Raw genomic sequence first — 21,189 nt, 5'->3', positions numbered from 1 at the left:
AGGACAGGTGACTGTGACTGTGCACTCTTTTGATCCTGTCTTCTGTGGATGGACCTAATTCAGATCTGTATTTTATAAAATAAGGCTAATGGTATTTCAGACACTTGTATTCAATGAGTTACCTCAGTCATGTCCATTACAGAAAGTTTGCTTTACTCTCAGCACCTGCATGTTTGAGCAATCTAACCAGACTACTACTATTTTAAATTTTTTTCACAGGGTTTAGCTACTGTATGTGTGTGTGTGCATGTGTGTGTGTGTGTGGGTGGGTGTGTGAGCAAGTTTCCATTTTTGTTGATCTGTCTGGTAATTACTATTTAGTGTGGGTGTCAGCTTATTTCAGGAACCTTAAATCTTAGCTATACCCATTATAAACTAATGTTAAAACAGAAATGTGAACAAACAACTATTATTTCCTCTCTGTTTTCTTCTCTTGAAAGAGTTGATGTTTCCATGAACAAACCAAGTCAAAATATGTATTTTAAAGGGTGGAACTTTAACTAGAAAGAAATTATCCTGCATATTTTGAGCAGTATTGCAGAAACAAGTAATCGATTGTGGTTGAGTGTGGTTCAGACAGTGCCATGCCTCCTAACAACCACTAAGTGGTGATAGGCTGCCTCTAAATTAATGAAGGAACATCAATGGAAAAAGATTAAAGCTCTTACTGAACATTTACTTAACACATAAAAAAAATAACTTTTGAAGTGCATATTTTGATGCCCTGGTGGCACAAAAAGCAATACTGTAAATCATGGCATGAAAAGTAATTAGTCACATGATAATAATTATTCTTATTCTGTTGATCCATGAGTCGTTCAAGCTTGTCATCTCGGACGTCAGATTGCTGTTTTAAAAGTAATGAACACGACAAGATTTTAACATTATTCAATCCTGGCGCAAACTGGGACAACTTTAAACACAGTCAGATTAGGAAATCTGTAGTGAAATATTGTGGTGTACTTCATCCATAATCAAAACATTATTACTGCGTCCTTGTTCAATCATCATCTCTGTATGTGGCTCTGGTTAGTCAAATAGCTATGAATTCTCATAGCCCCTGAGTGTCTTCAACTCCCAATACATCTGTCCCTTTAATGCATTGTCTCTTGTACCAGTCCTGATCATAATTAAAGGTCTGCAGCAGTGTCAAAACTGGGAACAATACTCTGCAGTATTTTAGTGTATTTACACATTATTTAAGGCATTTTGTGTTTTTGTCAATTTTATTACAATTACAGAATGTCTGATCATAAGTGGAAGGAAAAACATTTGGTCAAATGTTTCATCAAGCTGCATTATTATTACTGTAAGGGAAAATCAAAGCAATTACATGCAGCATTTAAGAGCCTGATTTCTGTTCAGAGAAAGTCTTAAATTTAAAAAATTAGGTTGTTATGGTTCTGGGGACAGAGTATCAAATGACAATGCAATAACAGCTTAAGTCCTTTTCTCCACAATGTTCAGGTTCATTTTTAGGACAAACTCATTAATGCATCTTAGATCCATCTACATTTTACATATATCTTCATACACATCTTTACAATGTCAACTATGCTGTATTTATACTTATGTTGTAGTAAGGATCTTCTCTGAACTGTGAGTATGGTAAAACTGTCGTATTACCTGAAATACACAGTGTATGGAGTAACGATTTATAAATGACAAACCACCTTTTGCAAAATTAAAAAATAAACACAGATATATAAAAACAAACCTCCTATGGTATTGTCTGTACCATTGAAACTAAGTCTGAGGTATGAAAAGTTAATTTACGTGGGTTCTTGCTGTCTATACTGCATTCATGGTAATGGCACAATATAATGCACTTGTGTTAAACAGCTTCTACCTGCCCAAGAGGTTCTCTGACTGCAATGTGGAGGAGTACTATAACTTTTTAAACAGTGGCGGAGGAGCCTGTCTATTCAACAAACCTACAAAGGTACTTGCCACATACACACAAACACACACATACCTGAAGATATTTTCTTAGAAGTTTAAATGTTTATATTCCCTCTCAGTTGTTGGATCCTCCAGACTGTGGTAACGGGTTTGTGGAGCCAGGAGAGGAGTGTGACTGTGGCAGCCCAGCGGTAAGTTAAAAGATGCAAATAGAAACACATTATGTATTCGAAAGGGTTAACTTCATACTTATGTAGGGCCAAAGTTAGGGGCTAATTTTCCTTATTAGATTGTACATAGTAACTTTTGGATTACTGGTACCATGTTTTCTATTCCATCAACTGGCATAAACCTCTTTGTCAAAGGTTGAATTTACATCTATTGTTTGCTTAAATGTCCATTTGGTTTACTTTTACGTTAATGTAAAACAGAATTACATTTTAAAACTTGAATATATGAACATTAGTCTTCCATTAGGAGTCACGGTGAGATGTCTCTTGCTGACATGCATTTCAATTCCTTTGATCAAACAGTTAATGACTTGCACTGTGCAAGCACTGAGACTTTTCAAGTTCCCCGACGGGGTTGACTGAGAAATAAGCTAGGGAGTGTTTTGATTTATTATTTAGGGGCTTTACTGTGGTGATTTAATTAAGATTTCATGTTGTCCTTTTTTGTGATGTGGTATTTTCCACATCTGTCTTTGTGTAGGAGCCATGAATGAGTTAGAATGAACTTGCATAATATTCTGTATTAATAATGAAGTCATGTTACTGAAATCAAGCAGCTGTTCACAGTGTGAACAGCTATTATCATTATAGAGCTGTCTTTAAATAATTTATAAGATGAGATGATGTGAGGGAAAAAATCTTTTTGTTTGTCTGTCATTTTTAGGAGTGTGCCAGAGAGGGAGACATCTGCTGTAAGAAATGCACCCTGACTCAAGGCTCAAAGTGTAGCAACGGACTCTGCTGCAACAACTGCCAGGTACAAAACCGACCACTTTTACACCTTTGATTGTTTGCTTGGAGTCACACTGCGTAAAAACAGAGAATGCCAGCCAGAGAATGTATAGTTCATAAAAACTATAGACCGTACTGTATGCATTTTGTGTCTGCCGCAGATGGAGTTCATGGGAGTTGTGTGTCGAGATGCAGTGAATGACTGTGACATTCCAGAAAACTGCACAGGCAACTCAAGTCAGGTGGGTGTGAGCTTCCTTCTTACTCCTGTCTGCAGCTGCACTTAATATTCAGTACATTGTAGGATGTGCATAGCTCATGCACCAAGGTGATTCTGAAGTGTCCTTTTCTTTTTCTTTTTGCAGTGTCCACCAAATGTGCACAAGATGGATGGCTACACATGTGAAAAGGACCAGGTGAGACAATTACTGCTGGTTATTTCACATTTAAGAAATAACCCTCTACCAATTGACATTTTCCTGCACACATTTTTCTCTACAGGGCCGCTGCTTCAATGGAAGATGTAAAACTAAAGACAGACAGTGCAAATACATCTGGGGAGAGAGTACGTATGATTTTATTGACAAACCTGAGAGATGCCCATTCATTGCTGTATTAACACCTCTTTCAGGGCTGACAGAGATAAACTAGGACTGGAACTTAATGTTGGTTGTGTGGTGTCATTTACTTCAGAGGCAACAGCGGCCGACAAGTTCTGTTACGAGAAGCTCAACATTGAAGGGACAGAGAAGGGCAACTGTGGGAAAGACAAGGACACTTGGGTTCAGTGCAACAAACAGTACGTCAGTCATTTCTGTGAATAATCTGCACATTTGTGGCTTCTTCTCTCCACTTGATCTGTGGTTACACCTTTGTGTTTCAGGGATGTTCATTGTGGGTACCTGTTGTGCTCCAACATCTCACCTGCCCCACGACTGGGAGAACTGCAGGGTGGGCTCACCTCTTTCTCGGTGGCCCGACACAGTGCTTCTCTTGATTGCAGGTATGCATCGTTAAGAAGAAACACTTTTTAAACACTGTTTAAAAATGTTGTTGATGAGGTTTAGTATATGTATTATAGCCTTGCATTAGTTTTTTTTAGCTGGATCTGTAATTTAAGCAACAGCAACAAAAAAAAGAAAACAGTGCTGAAACTGCACAGACACAACACAAAACACCATCTTCTTATTATTGCAAGCTTGTGAGTAAATCCTTGATGTTTATTGTTTAGTGGTGCCCACGTGCTGATTGATGGAGACAGTGACCTGGGATATGTGGAAGATGGGACAGCCTGCGGGACAGACAGAATTTGTTTCAATCACAAATGCCTCCCCATCCAACAGTTCAACTTCAGCACCTGCCCCGGCACCACCGACAAGACCATCTGCTCTGGACATGGGGTACAAACAAGTGTACACATGTACTGTTTAAACAATTTAGCTAAAGCTCTTCGCAGATCATACTGGCTAAACATTTCTTAATATCAGATATAATAAAGATTTTGCTTTAGATCATAGAGACATGGACAGTTCAGATCATGGACCCTGCTCGGTTCATTATATGGGTTCTGGAAAACTGTCATTGAAACTTCTTGTTTTTGAGACTTGAGGCAAACACTGGTGAATTCTTCTCTTTGTTCTTGGCTTTCACACGCCTACCTCTTGGAGGGTGCTCTTGGCCTGGCCAACTTTTACAAAGGGGTTTTTCTTCACCAAATACAGAATTCCTCTGTCATCCATCACAGTTGTTTTCTGTAGGCCTCAGGGTCTTTTGGGGTTCCTGGACTCTCAAGTGCATTCTTTCTTTTTAGGAATGGACCAAATAGTTGATTTAGCCGCAGTTCAATTTTTGCTCTCTCTTGCTGTGTTTAATCTATTTTATGTTTAATCTTAATAATTAGAAAGATTAATAGGAGGTATACAAATATCTGAGGTGGTAGGGATTGCAAATATAAAGTGTAACAGTCTTAGACCTCTTGCATATGGGACAGAGAGCCAGAAATGAAAGTTGTTGTTTTTTTGTTTTGTTTTTTCTTTTTTACAATTTATTTCTTCAATTTCCATGCTGCAGGTTTGCAGTAATGAGCTGAAGTGTGTGTGTTACCTGGGCTGGGCAGGAGAGGACTGCAACTCCACATCTCCTCTCAGTTACCTCGTGGTGGGTCCCACTGTCTCAGTTTCAGGTAAAACTGTGAACACTGTCACTACTAGCTGCCTCTGTTTTCCTTTCTCCTTCTTGTCATTTATTCTCAGCATATCATCTCTCAAAACTTACCCCACTTCATCTGTTTAAGTTCTTTTTTTCAATGTGCCTCTAGTTCAACAATCCACCAGTGTTAATAAGTTCTGTGTTTCAAGCTTTATCTTTGTTTAGTGTTCATTGCTTCTCGGTTTAACTTAGCTTCTCTGTTGGGTTTGTATCTTCTCATTAAAACCAGCTACATTTGTATTCATTACACCATGCATGTCATTCTTTTTGTTTATCATTATTTTCACACTCATTCTTTGTCGACAGGCTGATGTCTTTGATGGAGTGACTTGAGGTCAGATTTGAGTTCCTTTTTCCTTGTATTTTCCCTGTCTTTGATGTTATATGCTGGTCTTCTTTCCTTAACTTCAGCTCACCTTGGTCTGTTACTATCACTGAGTTAAACAAATATGCAGTGTTTAATGTTATCCTATAAGGAACCCTACTGCACATGTACGTTCCCCTCAGAATAGTGCTGGAGGATGATACCACCTTGGTTTCTCTCAGTTTAATTTCCCTTGTGCTCCTTTTACTATTTTCCTGCTGAATGTATTGTGTTTTTGTGTCCTGCTGCAGTGATTTGTGGTTTGTGTGTCCCCATGTGTCCTCATGAGTCAGGACACAACAGAAACACAACCAATTAACACACAACTGGCTCTTCTTTCACCTCTCCCCCCCTCCCCTCTGTCTCAGGTATCACCAGTACAAACATCATCATCGGGGCCATCGTAGGCTCCATCCTTTTTCTTGCCCTCATACTTGCTGTTACAGCCTGGTGTTATAAGTAAGTCTCTACATAGCCTCTAATATTTTTATCAGTAGTTTCCAACTCAGTGATTGGCTGCCCAACAGACAGCATTTATTGTTCAGGATTTCCTCATATGTTTTTTTGAATTACACAATATTTTAGACCTTAAGGGCTTCTAAAATTTTTCAAGGAAAGAAAATAATAAGTGATCACAATAAAATATAAATATACAATACATCCTGAATGCACACATTGCACACAAAGTATTTATTAGATGTTGCTTGGCTTTGAGGGTCCACAAGGCTGGGAATCAATATATTGTATTGCACAAAAGCTGTATTGTTAATGGGCTGAGGAAACCTGTCCCTCTCTTCCCAGGAGTTACAAGCAGAGACGCTATGTGGAGTCTGAGGTTCACAGAAGATTTTGCCGGTTTGCTCACTTTAAAGTTATTTTTACATATGTTGCATATACGTTGACTTTGAATTTTATTTTCAAGTACTGTATATAGTCAGTGTTCTCTCTCATTTTTTTCTTTTGCATAAAACTAAGTACAATATGCAGTTAATAATCACAAATCTTTCATTGCAACTCCTCTTAATTTATCCATAACTCATTACAAAATGTGCATGATAAGTTAGCTGTCAAAATATTTTCACTGTCCTGCAAAAGGTCCAGTAGTGGAAGACATACTAACCCTTTATTTAAGCAAAATACCATCAATGGTGCAAATTTACTTTTGCACCATTTCTAGTGGCTATATAAGATAAAGTCTTATACTCAAAGTTACATTTGTAAAATTACAAAAGTACTATAATCAAAACGTACCTAAAGTATCAGAAGTAAAAATATATATTACACAAACTACCCTCATTTACATTATCATTTGCAATATACTTGGGTATTGGATCTTTATTGTGTTTGGTTGAAGGTGGAATTAATTTTAAAAATTCTATACACTGATATGCACTTAAATCTATAACAAATTTTTCAGTTTTATAAGCTTCATATGTTTTGTATGTAGAATCTTATTCCGCTAAAATCTTTAACTGTACGTGTATCTAAATGTGATGGAGTAAAAGGTACAACATTTCACCTGGGATTTATTACAGTAGAAGAAAAAATTGCAGAAATTAAGTAAATATACTTTACTTTCTACTACTGTAAAAGATGTGCTCATTGTACACTGCTGACACTGTGCTTCAACCATAGTTGCAGAAATCACTAAAAATTATAAAAATACACTACAATACAAATGTGTATACTACAATACACATTTCTTTGCTATTAGTTGCCTTTTGAGTACTTATTACCCAGAACGTAACAGCTGTTCTTCAGTAACGTGAAACACTTACTCAGGTAGACATACACCAGACTGGAGTAGAGTAAAATACAACACATACGCAAAGTAAGAAAGGAAACATCGTCGTTGAAGACCGTAAGCTCTGTGATAATATCTAAAGACTGTGTTTTTTCTTGTTAAGACTGTTAGTTCCTATCTAAAAGTATTTTTCTGTTTTTCCAGGCAAATGCCCCCAGGTGACTATGTAACAAAGCCTGGGGATGCAGATTCATTTTACAGTGACATGCCTCCGGGTGTCAGCACAAACTCTGGCTGCAGCTCCAAGAAGAGGTCAGCCTGCCTGTCTCACCTGCAGATTTGCACCCTGTCCTTTACTACTCCCTCCTTGCCATCCATTTCTCAGAACATCTCACTGTTTGGCTTCAGGTGTGCCATTTCATCATCACTCATTTATTCACTCACGGGCCACTGTGTATACATGTGTCGTATTTTCTGAGTCTGTGTTGTTGAGGGTTTCCTTAATATGTGTGTTTGGGTTTTTTTACTATCGTGGTATTCATTGTGTGTTTCTACAAATGAACAATGTCAAACACTATGAAATTTCTGCCAAAAGAAATTTAAGCAGACAAAAAACTTCACTTCTAAAGTTCATGTCACATTCACTTCTCATCATGCTGCTTCATGGCTCATGATCTTCTCATCTGCTGCAATGTTTTCCCTCATTTGCCTCAGGCTTTCCTGCATCTGTCCATCAGCAAAAGGAGCAGCACAGCATATAAATATTAGTAAGACCATGGTAATATTTTGTCTATGATGTACTTGTGTGTGTGTGTGTGTGTGTGTGTGTGTGCAGATCCAATGGTCTGTCCCACTCATGGAGTGAGAGGATCCCAGATGCCAAACACATCTCTGACATCTGTGAAAATGGGCGGCCGAGGAGCAATTCGTGGCAAGGTAACACACAAATCAATATGAGGAAAAGGTTTTAACATATCTGTGTTAAAAATGAGAAGGAATTTGTCTTGATAATTACAGTGAATTCTGACTACAACTAATAGAGATTAAAGCCTTTGTCAGAGCCAATATAATCAATATTTAAGGCGATTAATTTGCTTATTTAAGCCACTCGAGTGCTGCTTTTTTCTGAAAGACAGTGTTTGTCCGAAGACAGACAAACACAGTGCAGACCCCCTCATACATTGTTTCACTTAAATTAAACATTGCCTGCAGTTATAGTTTTTGAATGTAATTGTATACGGTATGTTTGTCTTTAAAATACAGTACAGTATGTGTTTATGTTGTATTTCTTTCCAGGGAATCTGAGTGGCAATCGTAAGAAACTGAAAGGAAAAAAGTTCCGCGCCCGTTCTAACTCCACAGAGTAAGTTGCTGGTGGAAAAATTATTTTGTTGTGAGGTCAGTAAAAACTGTAGATGGGATATTCAACAGAGTTTGTAGTGGATAATAGCTGTATTGGGTTATTTTAAAAGATTTGATATAATAATTTATGTTTTTACATCAACAAAACCTATGGAAAGAACAAATCAATGCCCCCCAAAATCTTTTCCTACTGAAGGCATATATCTTTAAATCCATATCAAAAATATATAGTGTAATTAGTTTATTAAGAAGGCTCAGTAATTTCCTTTAACAATAATTCTCAAATGAGCTTTAAACTGGTGTAAACTGTAAACAGTGCTTTTGTTCTGATTCATTTCCACTGTAAATCAAAACACATTTGAGGCACTGGAGCATAGTCAGTGCAGTGACTGAAATAGACTCAAAATAAACAGTGCGTGTGTTGATCACGAAACCAGTGGCGTCGCTCACTTGTGAGTTTTTTTAGAGTTTATGCCAAAGAGGAATAGGATAAATGTTTGATTAGGATCAATAGATTTGTCTTTTCATTTGATTTGTTGATAATACGAAAATAAAGACTGTTACTGTTCTTATCCATTGATCGTGTAATGAAGCTGTAAATAATTTAAACCACTTTGGAAGAAATGTTTCTCTTACGTTTTGTATTGGAGAGAGAGAGAGAGATAAAGAGTATGTTGCACTGAGCCTCACAGCCAGTCCGGTCAGCACAGTAAGCTCACGTTGTCTCTTGCCTGTCTGGCCTGTGAGGCTGCACTGCACCTCTAAGTCTTTACTCATAGCCTGTGATCAATCTGACCAATTATTTGCATACATGCCTGTTGACTGTGAATGAGCAATTAACGTTGTGCATCCTCCCAGCCTGGCGTGTTGGTTTGTTTGTGGGTTTGAAGGTCTTGGGATTTGAAGTAGTCCGCAGTGCACTTGATCTCATTTCAAGCATGAGACTGAGTGAGTGGTGAGAAGCGTACGGCTTGGAATGATGTGACATGTTACCAATATGCAACTGAGCCTGTACCACACGACACAGTTGTTTGTTATGTTCATGGGGCTGTTGTCATTCGAAACCACACACAGGTCTGTCCACCATCTCCTCACCATTTTCTCAATTGCATCTTGGTGTTTGTTCAGGATATCTTTGCTCTGCTCTGCTTTCTTAAAATATTTCCTCTTCCTCTCTCCCTCCCTACACTTGCTTATTTCTGGAGATTTTCTGTCCCTTTTGTTTCTTTTCCTTCCTTCCTTTTCTCTCTTCTCCCTCTCCTTGTGTTGTGTCTATCACCCCGTCCCCTCCCACAGGTATTTAACCCCGCGCTTCAAAACAGAGTTTTATGATGTAACTAAATGGGTAGAAGATGTGAATAGAAACACTCAAGGACCTTATCTTAGGTATTACCCCAGACCATGTCCTGTACCCCACACGCTTGTCTACAACCCCTGTCACTTTTGGTTTGATCTTTTGGTTTGGTCAAGGAATTTAAAAGTCACGTACAATCTGGCCTTTTTTTTAACATAAAAAAAAAATGAAATAACAAAAGTATTATCAGAAAGTGGTTTTTATAGCTGGCATGTTACAACTTGGAATTTTCACAAGGGGTTGGTGCTGAGCATTTAAAAGGAAGACAAAAACAAGTTTCATATCATATTTTTCCCAAGTGTAAAATAATAGTTTATTTTTTAACAGCTGCATTTTACTTTTCAGATTCTATTTGTAGCCAAAGTGTATTGATGTAAAATACATAGAAGACACTGCCTGTGTTAGTGTTATAATAGCATTTTTCCTAATTTCTCCTTATCTTTCCTTTGCTTTTCCCTCTCAGTCTCTTTTCACAGTACCCCTGCATGTTCAGTGTTGTTTTGTCAGTGTGTGTCAGCCCTGCCTCACTCCCAATGACCTCACGTGCCTTCACAACAGTGTGACGTCATTGTTGCACCTAGCGTTTTAGGGTGCTACTCTGACATCATCACTGTGCTGCTGTGACAAACTGTAGACCACCTCTCTGATTGTGTAGACGGTCTATAGATAATCACAAACACAGTGAGGAAGCTCATGGGCACACTGCCTCCATAGAGCGCCAGTTCCATGTTTCTTCACTACTACAAGCTTAACGTCACCGAACAGTAAATTAATATCTATAGACCCTTACTGTGTTTGGGAGCACATAACTGCCCCTGCCATCTGCTGAAGGAGAGAAGAAGTTAAAAAAAAGTGCAGGGCGTCCTGGTTCCATAACTGAAATGTGTAATATGTTTACATGATTATAATAATTAGTTAGAACAAGTATCAACTATTTCTTTTGATTTTGTTTTCTTATTAATAATTTCAGAATCCAACAAAGACAGTTACACTCATGACAAGGGATGCTGGTTGCAGAATAAGATGACGGACTACCAACCTCTGCAGGAAATACTTGATTTTACTTGAAGTTAATTGTCACAGAAGATGAACCTTAAGATAAAGACGATTAGAGTAAGGCAATAAGGTCAGGTGGTTAGTGTGAGAGAAAGCCAAGGGACAAGGCCGAAGCCCCACAAATCTTCTAAAGAGACTAACCAATGGAAAAATTTGACAATTTCTGGCCAAGATGAAGTCAACCGTCTTGTCTCTTGTCTTTGTCTGCAGCCAGGTGCCCCTCCTTGTAGTCTGATCCAGTCATGTAGTATCAAAGATAGGAGGACAGTAACTAAGGAATTAGGCAACCTCACACAGTATGGCTAATGCACAATTTGTATCATTAGCTTTCAGTCATGAACTGAAAAGCATTTTATTCATAAAACACCAACAGTCATACACTAGGTTTATTTCCTTTTTGGAATAAATGTGGGTTAAGCACGTTCACTGAGCCATAAAGTCAAACTAGGTCAAACTAGCACTACATTAAGTTAGAAAAAAAGAATTCTTTACAATTTAATTTCCTGTGGCACAAGTGAGGATAGACAAAAAATATGTTTAGAAATCAGAAAAAAGTGAGTGATTTTTTCCTGACAGTAGCAACACGAAAGATCTTAATGTTCATTTGGTATCTGCCAATGAGGCAGTTGTAGTATCTGGAGCCTCTGGCACAGCAAACTAATTAGACAACCTTGATTACTTATACAACGAGAACCTCAACATAACTTTACAGAACTTTTTAAATAATTTAGGAGATGTTGCTTCTAGTAAAAGTACTTCTGGAACCAGGAGCTCAACTGACTTCTCCACTCATTCTGCAACTTCGACCAGATATTTAATGTCACCTTGCAGGACTAGTACTGTAAACAAGCTACTGTACATGGGACAGGCTTTCTGTGTCTGTTTCATTGTACTACCTCTGATTCTCCTAGTATGTTGTTGTCACCCAGCTCCGGTCTGGTCTGCTGTCTCAGTCATCTCATCATGCTTACTGTTCCCAGTGTACCTCATTTAAACACACAAATCTTTCTAGACTACACACTAGCCCAGCTGACTGCAGAAGTCACCTTTAGCACTGTGCTTTATAAACAGGGTCTTAAGGTGGATTGCATTGGTGGATCTGCATTTCTAATTCAGGTTGATGGTGTGACAGTGCTTAATGATGAAAACGTAACATTATGAGTTAAAGGAAACTACGACTATGCCCACACCGCTGCTGGGAACTGTTTACTGCTGTGTTCAGAAGTTGCCCCTAAAAGTTAAGCTACACTCACACTTTATTTTCTATCAGATTATATAATCTCTCTGTGTGGAGAGCAGCAAGAGCTTTTAAGAGCAACTTCTCTATGCAGCAAGGTGAAAACTGAATAATTAGAGCAGCTCAAGGAGGATGTTGCCCAAAGTCACAGATCTAACATTAGCTCATCTTCCTGGCTCTAACCTCATTTATTCATCTGTGTCTTTGGCCAACCTTATCCTACAGCAACTAGAAAAGTGTTGGGAACATTTATATTAAGCCACTTCCTCTTGTCCTTAGGACACTATCCCCTGCCAAGTCTCCCACCTCCTCCACAGGATCCATTGCATCCAGCAGGAGGTATCCGTACCCCATGCCCCCTCTCCCCGATGACCAAAGGAAAGCCAACAGGCAGAGTGCCAGGGTAGGTATTCATCACGCTCTATATATTTGGTTTACGATGAATGAATTTGAACATAGTGGAGATTCTGCACAACATTTGGCATCATAACACAAAATCTTTAGGACAAATGGGAACCGGGATCTGCAGATGGAGTTGGCTGAATAGAATAAATTAACATACGGTCGGATTTTACTAGTATCGCAATTAAACTGCATGACATTTTTTTGCTTTTAGGGGGCCATCATATGAGATTAGATGATTATATTATTAGATATTATTAATAATTCTCCTGACTTGACAAGGCAGGTTATAAATTGGACCTCAGCTGATCACTGCTTTGTGTGAGGCAAAGTTGTTTTATTTGAAAGTGACTGTCCTCAGTGATCCACCTCCCAGCTCCAACAGTAAATGTGTGTAATCATGGTTTCATTGAATTGAGGTTTCACTAGTGCTGTCTTCTTTCCCACGCTTGGAAAGACTATGTGCAGTAAAGTTGCTTACTTTTGCCTTTTGCTATACTTTTGTGTTTTGTTAAATCGTAGTATCAGCATAGAAAGATTCAACAAGACCAGTGACTGACCACTAGTGAACTCTGGCAAATGTTAAAATGTCTTCCTCTTCTTATCTCTTCAGCTGTGGGAAACTTCAATATAACAGCCGCCTTACTGGCTCTACAAAAGACCTAAAGAAACTACACCTGTCTCTCCTTTCTATGAATGAAAAACAGTTATTGAAACAAAATTGACTCTAAGCAACTAAAGAGAGAGTGAGAGCCCCCCACTGGAGTGGAACTAGACTTGTGTATGAGTTAGTGTGTACAAGCATCTCAGAGGCTGTCAAGCCGGACGCTCAGTGGATTTCCACAAGATAAAGCTGAGGACCGGCGGAGAAAACAGCTCCACATCTACTCCAGACCAGCTGGAGCTCAGACTGAGCTGTTCCTGTCTGCTCAGGCCTCAAATATGGGACTGGAAACCCCACTACTCCTGACCCAGTTACCTGTCCTAAAACCTAAAACCTCATCACATCGTCCTTATCTTGGTACTCGTCATACTCACTCCAGCGCCTCTATCCCTCAACATGTTTCAGCTGCTCTCTAAAAGGAGCAGTGGAGCTAAGAGCAGGTTCTCATATCACATGACATCGCTGGGTTTGTTGGATCATTTTGACGCACGTGAATTACTGTAGAAAGTCCAACACTGTATGCATGACACAACCCCTGTTATTCAGCAACCTCATCTTACTAGGATGATGAGAACATCAGTCTTATATGAAAGGAAAGCATGCAAGGGGGCAATGATTTTATACCTTCGGTCAGATTAGATACCTCCAATATAAGTAACCCATATTGTATCACCAGTTATAGCCCATTAACTCATAACATGAATGTGACCCTGCCCTGCTCGTCCTCTCCCCGGTTTGTTTGTTTGTAAATATGTACAGTAAAACACATTTTGAGTATGTTTTTGCTGTTTTTTGAAAGAGGAGATCTTTCTGCAAATCTCTGTAGATAAATGTAGAGGCCTGACACTCGTTCTTTTTGAACTCATTTTTCCTTTGCTCTTTCTTTTTTACTGTGTGATTGTGACCTGTATATTCTTTCTCCATCCACAGCAGAATGTAAGTGCTTTTTTATATTATCTTAGCACTGATTTCATCCATTTCTTGGAGAAATCCACACACATTAATTGAGAATATACTGTTAAAGATACTGGCTGTGGCACAGTAAAAATGTTACTGAGATCGTATTAATGTAGGCAAATTACACCTATTTAAATTGCCATTCTTAAAGGAAGTGAACAGACTGGGCTGTGTTTGGTGTAGTTATAGGTTTGCCAATTTTTCACTTGTGGTCTTTTAGAAATTTCCCAATAATAGTATTAGGATGTATTTAATTTACCCTGATTCCACATTTGGACATTTGAGACCAATGTGCTACTGGTTCCACAATCAGAGTACACAAAGTCAACAAGAAGTCGATTATGTGAGTATGGCTGGTGACCTAAGTCTGCAACAATCTGGAAACTGTGAAAAAAATGTGCATTGTGGGTTTAGCTGCGATGACTGAGATGTTCAGCCTTGTAAATGATTTACCTTGTAAATGAGCTTGTGAAGACCAACAGCATGACAGTTTTATATCACATTATTTCTCTGGTAGGCTCTCTCTGAGTTTATTATCAGAAATAAGCATGGCACTGAACGACGTTTTCCCATCATAGGCTATTGCTGTTGTCTTAATGGGTTTGTGTACAACAGGCTATACAGTTTTAACAAAGTCATGGCTGGGAGTTACAGGGTAAAAAATTAGTTTTTGTGCTTTGGTTGGTGTCATACCGGTGTAGCTATTTCAGGTTTAGAAGGGAATCCTGTATCTCCCCCTAAAAGCAAGTTCTTTGTACAGTTACAGATAATTGCTCTACCTTGTGTAGAAACTGTTGTTTTAACGCTTCCTGTTTGTCATTTACTGTTTTCTTTTTGTTCTGATGTAGGCTATTTTATTTTTAATTCCTGTATGCATTAGGACTTTATAGGTAATATGATCGTCACAATATTCGACTAATATTGCAACTAGTATTTTTTTTAATAAGTACCTTTGCAATGATCACTTTTTTCTCAGCATTACATACAGCAACTTCCAGTATTCAAACAGTAATTAAGTGCATTCTTGTAATTATGAATTTGACAGGAAATATGTTGAGCATTTTTTTTTTACATTTTTCCCTGAACACTCCTATGGCACATGCTGCTGTATCATAAAGGTTTGCGATCATGATTTGCCTTCTACCACTGCTTCTTCTTTGCTCTGGTCTTCTTAAAGTATTGGTCAGTATCCAACACTGTGGAGAGCATTATATGAGTTTTCCCTAGTAATATTTTAACATGAGACTGTGCTAAGAAGAGACATTTCCTGGGGTGTTATGGACAATGCACTATAGTACACTCTGAGGACTCTTTATTAAGGATGATCAGATTTCTGTGATTGTACAGCTGTCAAGCACCCTGTAAATATATCTGCTGTTCCTGCCCGTGCTTATGACTGGACTGACAAACAGGACCTAACTGGACAATTCTGGTAAATGTCCCCACAGATGAGTTGCCCATCTGTCTGGCAAGAGACTTGAATGTACCGAAGCAAACCAACCATCCAGTCTCAACCATGTGGTCCTGTCCTGCAGACACTGGCACTGTGCTACAGGGACCTTAAAAACCCCATGTACCAATTCTGATCTAAATACTGCAGTTGCTATCTTTTTTTTTGTTGTTGTTGTATTTTTGCATATGTGTTGTACAGACTGATGCAAAAATCAATCCCCACATTTTCCTCTGTTAATCATTCAGTATTGTAATATATTTAATATAAAATAAAACTTTCATCAAGTCAGCTGTTTATGCTACTAACTCACTGAAGACAAACAGTTTTATTTTACAACATGGAAAATGTTTCAATCAGATGAATTTATCATGAGATGTAACAATCTGATAATAATAAATAACAGTTAGAGTGTCAATAATACATATATACAAAACACACCAATAAATATAAAGACAATCTAAACCTTTGATGTAAGCAATATGATAAAATTTAAAAAAAATTGTTGTATAAATACAACTTTCCTCTCTTTTAAGGTTGCCAGGATCTGACACTGGAGCTGCTAACAGATCAACATCCTTTTGTAGACAGTTTCACGTGGCTTCTCTCTGGCCTTTTATCATCACATAATAAATATGGACCTTGTTCTGATGGCAGCCTCTCGCGTAACAAGTTACTCAGTTTCAACGTGTGGAGCCTCGTAACACTGAATGTTTTTGAAAAAAAAAACAAACAAACTTTACTTCCATGTCTGGAAAACTTTACTTCCATGTCTGCACTGAAAAAGCAGTGGTAAAGTAAGACATGTCCATTACCGCAGACAGGAAGTCCCAGTGAAAACTTTATGTCCATTTCTATCAAAAATGGTTATGTGACTGGTACCGTAGTGCCTGCAGTTTTTCTTGATGGATGGCCTTTGTTGCCATGACTGCATCTTCATCCAGTGACTCACGAATACAACTTTTCAAGTGATCAATTCCAAATCCAGTGGTGGCAGAGACAGGAACCACATGTCTGAAGGTCAGGTAGTTCTTTGGCATCGTGTCATTAGGCAACACATTGGAGTATGCTGCAGATGTGATAAAACCATTGCCAAGTTTAACAAAGCAAAAATCACATACATATATTACTGTACTATTAACATGGTGCAGAGAATACACATAAATGTTTCTACTGTTCAGGTTAGGGTTACTAACGTGCTTGACGTAAAACTTTTTCCTAAAATTAGTCTTTTTTCATATTAACTGCTAATTTACATCCTTTACTCCTAACTAGAACACAATCCTTCTAACTGGCAAATGCATCGCATCTTAGTGGCATTAATCACAATGCAAATTATAAAACTGTGCAAATAGGGAAAATGTTTCCTTAAATGCAAAAGTTAATGTCAAAAAAATAAATCAATCAGTGAACAGTGTAGCATTATTGGTAAACTTTTATAAATTCACCATCTGGATTGTGTAGTTGCTCTTTCAGCTCCTGTAGTTTGTCCTCAGCATTAGGCAAGTCCATCTTATTTACTGCCAGAATAGCAGGTTTCAACACAAGCTCTTCTCTGTACAATTCCAGTTCCTTGAGGCAGTAAGAAGAGAGGATTAGCAGGATAAAGAAGAAGATGAAGGAGGTAAATAAAAGGTATACAATGCAGATGGTTCAACATTGGAGTCAGCAAGAATAAGTGAAAAGGCAACACACTGTGGAGACATTATGTAATACATTCCCTTATATCATCAATCTCACCTTGGTGAGAAGTTGCACAGTTTCAAAGGCTGACCTAAACGGCGTTTTGCTGGCCAGCTGAAAACCACAAACATCTACCTACAGCCAGATAAAACAATCAAACAAGTATCCATCATTGGCATACACTGCATGTTTTGGCTTATTAGTCCTATTAAAAAGCAATATACACAGAAGATTATGAACGTTTTGTTACTACTCACCACAAACAGCAGCTGCTTGGTCCTCTCCATGTGTTTTAGGAACTTGTGGCCCATTCCTTTGTTTATGTGAGCTCCCTCAATCAGGCCTGGGAGATCAGCAACAGAAATCTACCAGAAAGAAAATATGATATGAGAACTATTTCATAAGCATTAAACAGAAACAATGTAGCTGTACAATAAGGAATGATACAATTCAATGCATTTCCCTACCTGCTTGTGATCTTTATACACTAGTTTTCCAAGCTCTGGTTTTATAGTTGTGACTGAAATAAAGATTTTAGAAAGGCAATAGTAAAACACTAAAATCAAACAGTGTAGTTCTAAGTAAGTATATACTTACAAGCATAGCTGGCAATCTGTGGTGTGGCATTACACATGGTTGTTAAAAGAGAGGACTTTCCTGCATTTGGGAATCTGGTACACACACACACACACACACACACACACACACACACACACACACACACACACACACACACACACACACAAACAAACACACACACACACACACACACACACACACACACACACACACACACACACACACACACACACACACACACACACACACACACACACACACACACACACACACACACACACACACACACACACACACACACACACACACACACACACACAAATTAGGAAAATCTTTATTTGTCAACTTTGAGATAAAAAAAAATATTCAAGTGTGTTTATGCTCTCACCCAACCATGCCTACATCAGCAATAAGTTTGAGGTCCAGACGGATGTGTTTGGCCTGGCCTTTATTGGGCTCGAATGCAGAACAGAAGGAGCCGCCAGGTCCTCCCTTTGCTACCATTACACAATCGCCCTCAGCATTCAGGTGGCCTTGATGGGAGAATAGTGGAAAAATGTGAGACAAACGTTTTTACTGGAGCATTAATTGTATATTCCACTTAACTGTAAGTGATGCAACTATCCTTTTTATGACATTTAAATGTTCTGTACTGGATATGCATTTATATAGCACTTCTCTGCCCTATTGTTCCCCAGTGCACTTTATAGTTGCTTCTTATTCACCCACAGCTAATACTGGATCAGTGACAAAATGTACAAAATGGGGAGAAAGCATTACCAAAGACGTACCAAGGATTTTGCCATCATCAGTGGTGACACTGATACCAATGGGAGCACTGATCTCGATGTCTTTTCCGCTTTCTCCTTTCAGTGCCCGAACACTGCAAATTGAAAAAAAGCTCTGACTGACAGGTCTTCGCATGTATTACAACACGTTTGAGGATCTCTGACAATCAACTAAACATTAACTGATTTCTGAATAAGAACTCAGAAAACTCAAGGCTGCATTTGTAGAAACCTACCTGCTGTTGCCTCCTGCTCCACCTATGAAACGTTTCTGGGGGTACTGGTCCTTGATCCTCTTCAAGGTCATACTCTTTGTGGCCACCACCCAAACATCCCCCCCCTTCCCTCCCTGTCCCCCAAGACGAGGTAACCCCATGCCTCCAGTGCCTCCACGGACATACAGACGGAGGTTGTCCACAAAGCTTCCATACTGTTCAGGGGCAGAAAAACAGACAAAACAACAAGATTCAATAAAATCTTTTACAATATTTCTGGAAAATACCACTAATAACAGACAGACAAGTAAGTCAAAATGAAACTGCCACTAAAAACCTTCAGGCCTTGAACAAAGGGACAATATTGGCAACATCAATTCTAACAGTTTGGGATGTATCTTTCATGGCCAAAGCCATACAACAGCAACTTAGTGTCATGCATGATAACAATAAAACTTTTCAAAGTACCAATTATCTCAAATACCACCTAGGATTAATACTAACATTGCATTTAAAGAAATATTGAATTAACACTAAACAAGCACCATTAGACAATAAGGAACCACAACAATATGTACATACATTTAAAAAGTCTGTTGTCATTTAGAGATTGAATATATTTTTTTATTAATGTCACCTAGTAACCAGGTCTGTTGCATTTTACACTGTCTTCCTCAACACACTATTTAGCTGACTGCAACTAAAACCCTGCTTATTATGTCAAATAAACTATAATCCTGATGTCTAACAAAATTCCAGCTCAAGGTCTGCTTATTCTGACATACATTTTCCAGGGTCAAAAATAAACTTGCATGCTTTACTCTGACTTTGCCAGAGAGTAGACGAAGTCATGTGGGTGCTGTGGGTTATACGGTAACAGGCACTGACCTAACATGTCAACAGATCCATCATCATGACGGTTGAAATCTCAGGAATAAAGTGAGCGGCCCTTAAATCTGGACCTGTTCGCCAAACTTCTGGTTCCAGCAATAATCTTTCATTCATAAAAATGATTTCACTGGATCTCAAAGGGGTTCTAGACTATTGTATATTGTTTAGTCGCGTTAGGAAAGAACAGAGATCTTCCTCAAGATGCGGACATCGATGTTTTGACAGGCTCTAACTAGAGCCAGTCCCACAGCTTAGCTAGCTTACTAGCCATCATAACACCTGCTAGTAAAGTACAGTGGTCTAAACTGTTTGTGAGATCAAAATATGGCCTGGTATAGCACGTACCTTTCGGAAGCAGATTCTGGTAAAGTGAACCATCCTTGTTGGCGCTTATCTCCACTTTTGGTGCTGCTGACTGAGTTACCGGCTAGCAGACATGCGTTTGTATGAAGGACAGGAAGTGGTGTCATCTTATCGTTGATTGGCTGCTGAGCGGAAAAGAGGCGGGACTAGGACTAAACCACGGTTGAGACAAAACATGACTTTTTATTTTAGAAACAAACGTACTGCAGGTCAACGGTAGAAAGTATCGAAGTACAGTTTCCCAAATACAATTTTGAGATACTTCTACTTTATATCAATTGTATTCCATTACCAATTAAAGGGAACTGTTCTACTTGCTGCTGTAGTGTACTTTGGAGATGTAAAAAAAACTTGGCAGTAAACACAGAACACAAATGTTAAATATGTTTTGTGAAATTTCTACCTTGATATTAGATAATGTTTAATGAGTTAGGAATCATACTGTTCATTATAACATTGGGTTTGGTTTCTACGTATTGCATTGAACACAACAGAGGCACAAGGACACATCCAGAGATAGCGTCAACAAATAACAGGTCTTTGAAACGACATACTGTGAATGTTTAAAAATTCTTAGAGAGGCTGTGTTCAAGACAAGGTGTTAAGTTTTCCCGTGACACTTGCGCTTTAAAACAAATATGAGATTTGAAATAGCTCCGTTTAAGTTAGACAAACTATTGACTGTATTTCAATGAGACCAGAATGACGGTGCATTACAGTGCACAGTTAAACGTAGTAAATGAAAAAGAAAAGACAATATTTTAGTAGTACTTCAGTACTGGACTATTCTCATATACTTGCTCCTGATGCTGAGGCAATGTATTTTGACTGATTATTAACTGTGTGAGAAACATCCAGATTTATGCTTGTAGACCCATATGAAGATTTTCTATGAGGATTTATGTTACACTATTAAAATTAGTCCTACTGTAGTTTCTTAGGGTACAGTATAATAAATATCAAGGTAGCTCTAGCAAGGTTTTATTAGCTTCTGGTGCACAAACAATC

General features: G+C 38.4%; 2 protein-coding genes across 12 annotated transcripts in view; one reads left to right on the top strand and one right to left on the bottom strand.

Moving 5' to 3' along the window:
* Positions 1-15,953, top strand: part of adam22 (ADAM metallopeptidase domain 22) — a 56,978-nt gene extending 41,025 nt beyond the window's left edge. For 3 of the 10 annotated variants that reach the window (XM_067508989.1, XM_067508988.1, XM_067508995.1), the window contains 18 exons: positions 1,843-1,942; positions 2,022-2,093; positions 2,797-2,889; positions 3,026-3,106; positions 3,230-3,280; positions 3,366-3,429; positions 3,558-3,663; positions 3,748-3,867; positions 4,096-4,264; positions 4,935-5,046; positions 5,805-5,895; positions 6,238-6,291; positions 7,385-7,588; positions 8,016-8,116; positions 8,477-8,543; positions 9,839-9,928; positions 12,469-12,592; positions 13,205-15,953. In XM_067508989.1, coding sequence (XP_067365090.1) covers positions 1,843-1,942; positions 2,022-2,093; positions 2,797-2,889; positions 3,026-3,106; positions 3,230-3,280; positions 3,366-3,429; positions 3,558-3,663; positions 3,748-3,867; positions 4,096-4,264; positions 4,935-5,046; positions 5,805-5,895; positions 6,238-6,291; positions 7,385-7,588; positions 8,016-8,116; positions 8,477-8,543; positions 9,839-9,928; positions 12,469-12,592; positions 13,205-13,225 — 1,720 coding nt within the window. In that variant the 3' untranslated portion in view covers positions 13,226-15,953. Of the gene's footprint in view, positions 1-1,842; positions 1,943-2,021; positions 2,094-2,796; positions 2,890-3,025; positions 3,107-3,229; positions 3,281-3,365; positions 3,430-3,557; positions 3,664-3,747; positions 3,868-4,095; positions 4,265-4,934; positions 5,047-5,804; positions 5,896-6,237; positions 6,292-7,384; positions 7,589-7,894; positions 8,117-8,476; positions 8,544-9,838; positions 9,929-10,866; positions 11,010-12,468; positions 12,593-13,204 lie in introns of those variants that run through there. The other 7 variants (XR_010914759.1, XM_067508991.1, XR_010914760.1 and 4 more) reach the window with 7 other exon arrangements.
* A 4-nt stretch (positions 15,954-15,957) lies between these two features.
* Positions 15,958-20,341, bottom strand: gtpbp10 (GTP-binding protein 10 (putative)). Of its 2 annotated transcripts, none has more exons than XM_067509003.1 (11): positions 20,164-20,341; positions 18,949-19,142; positions 18,716-18,807; positions 18,313-18,457; positions 17,943-18,016; positions 17,813-17,865; positions 17,603-17,710; positions 17,403-17,480; positions 17,111-17,234; positions 16,545-16,731; positions 15,958-16,368 (listed from the first exon to the last, which is right to left on the bottom strand). In XM_067509003.1, the coding sequence occupies exons 1-11, from the start codon at positions 20,194-20,196 to the stop codon at positions 16,233-16,235; spliced, it is 1,224 nt and encodes a 407-aa protein (XP_067365104.1). In that variant the 5' UTR covers positions 20,197-20,341; the 3' UTR covers positions 15,958-16,232. The 2 variants fall into 2 exon arrangements, with proteins under 2 accessions (XP_067365104.1, XP_067365105.1); XM_067509004.1 differs by having other exon boundaries at positions 16,232-16,368; positions 16,478-16,731.
* Between the last annotated feature and the right edge of the window lie 848 nt (positions 20,342-21,189).

Source organism: Channa argus, chromosome 7 (assembly GCF_033026475.1).
Source record: "Channa argus isolate prfri chromosome 7, Channa argus male v1.0, whole genome shotgun sequence".
Taxonomy (NCBI): domain Eukaryota; kingdom Metazoa; phylum Chordata; class Actinopteri; order Anabantiformes; family Channidae; genus Channa; species Channa argus.
This window is presented reverse-complemented; position numbering and strand designations above follow the sequence as displayed.

Coding starts and splice junctions, on each gene's coding strand:
- gtpbp10 (XM_067509003.1), bottom strand. CDS start 20,196: ATGGTTCACTTTACCAGAATCTGCTTCCGAAAG. Junction 18,017..18,312: donor GCTGATGTAGGCATGGTTGG/GTGAGAGCATAA, acceptor TGTGTGTACCAG/ATTCCCAAATGCAGGAAAGT. Junction 17,866..17,942: donor ACAGATTGCCAGCTATGCTT/GTAAGTATATAC, acceptor TCTTTATTTCAG/TCACAACTATAAAACCAGAG.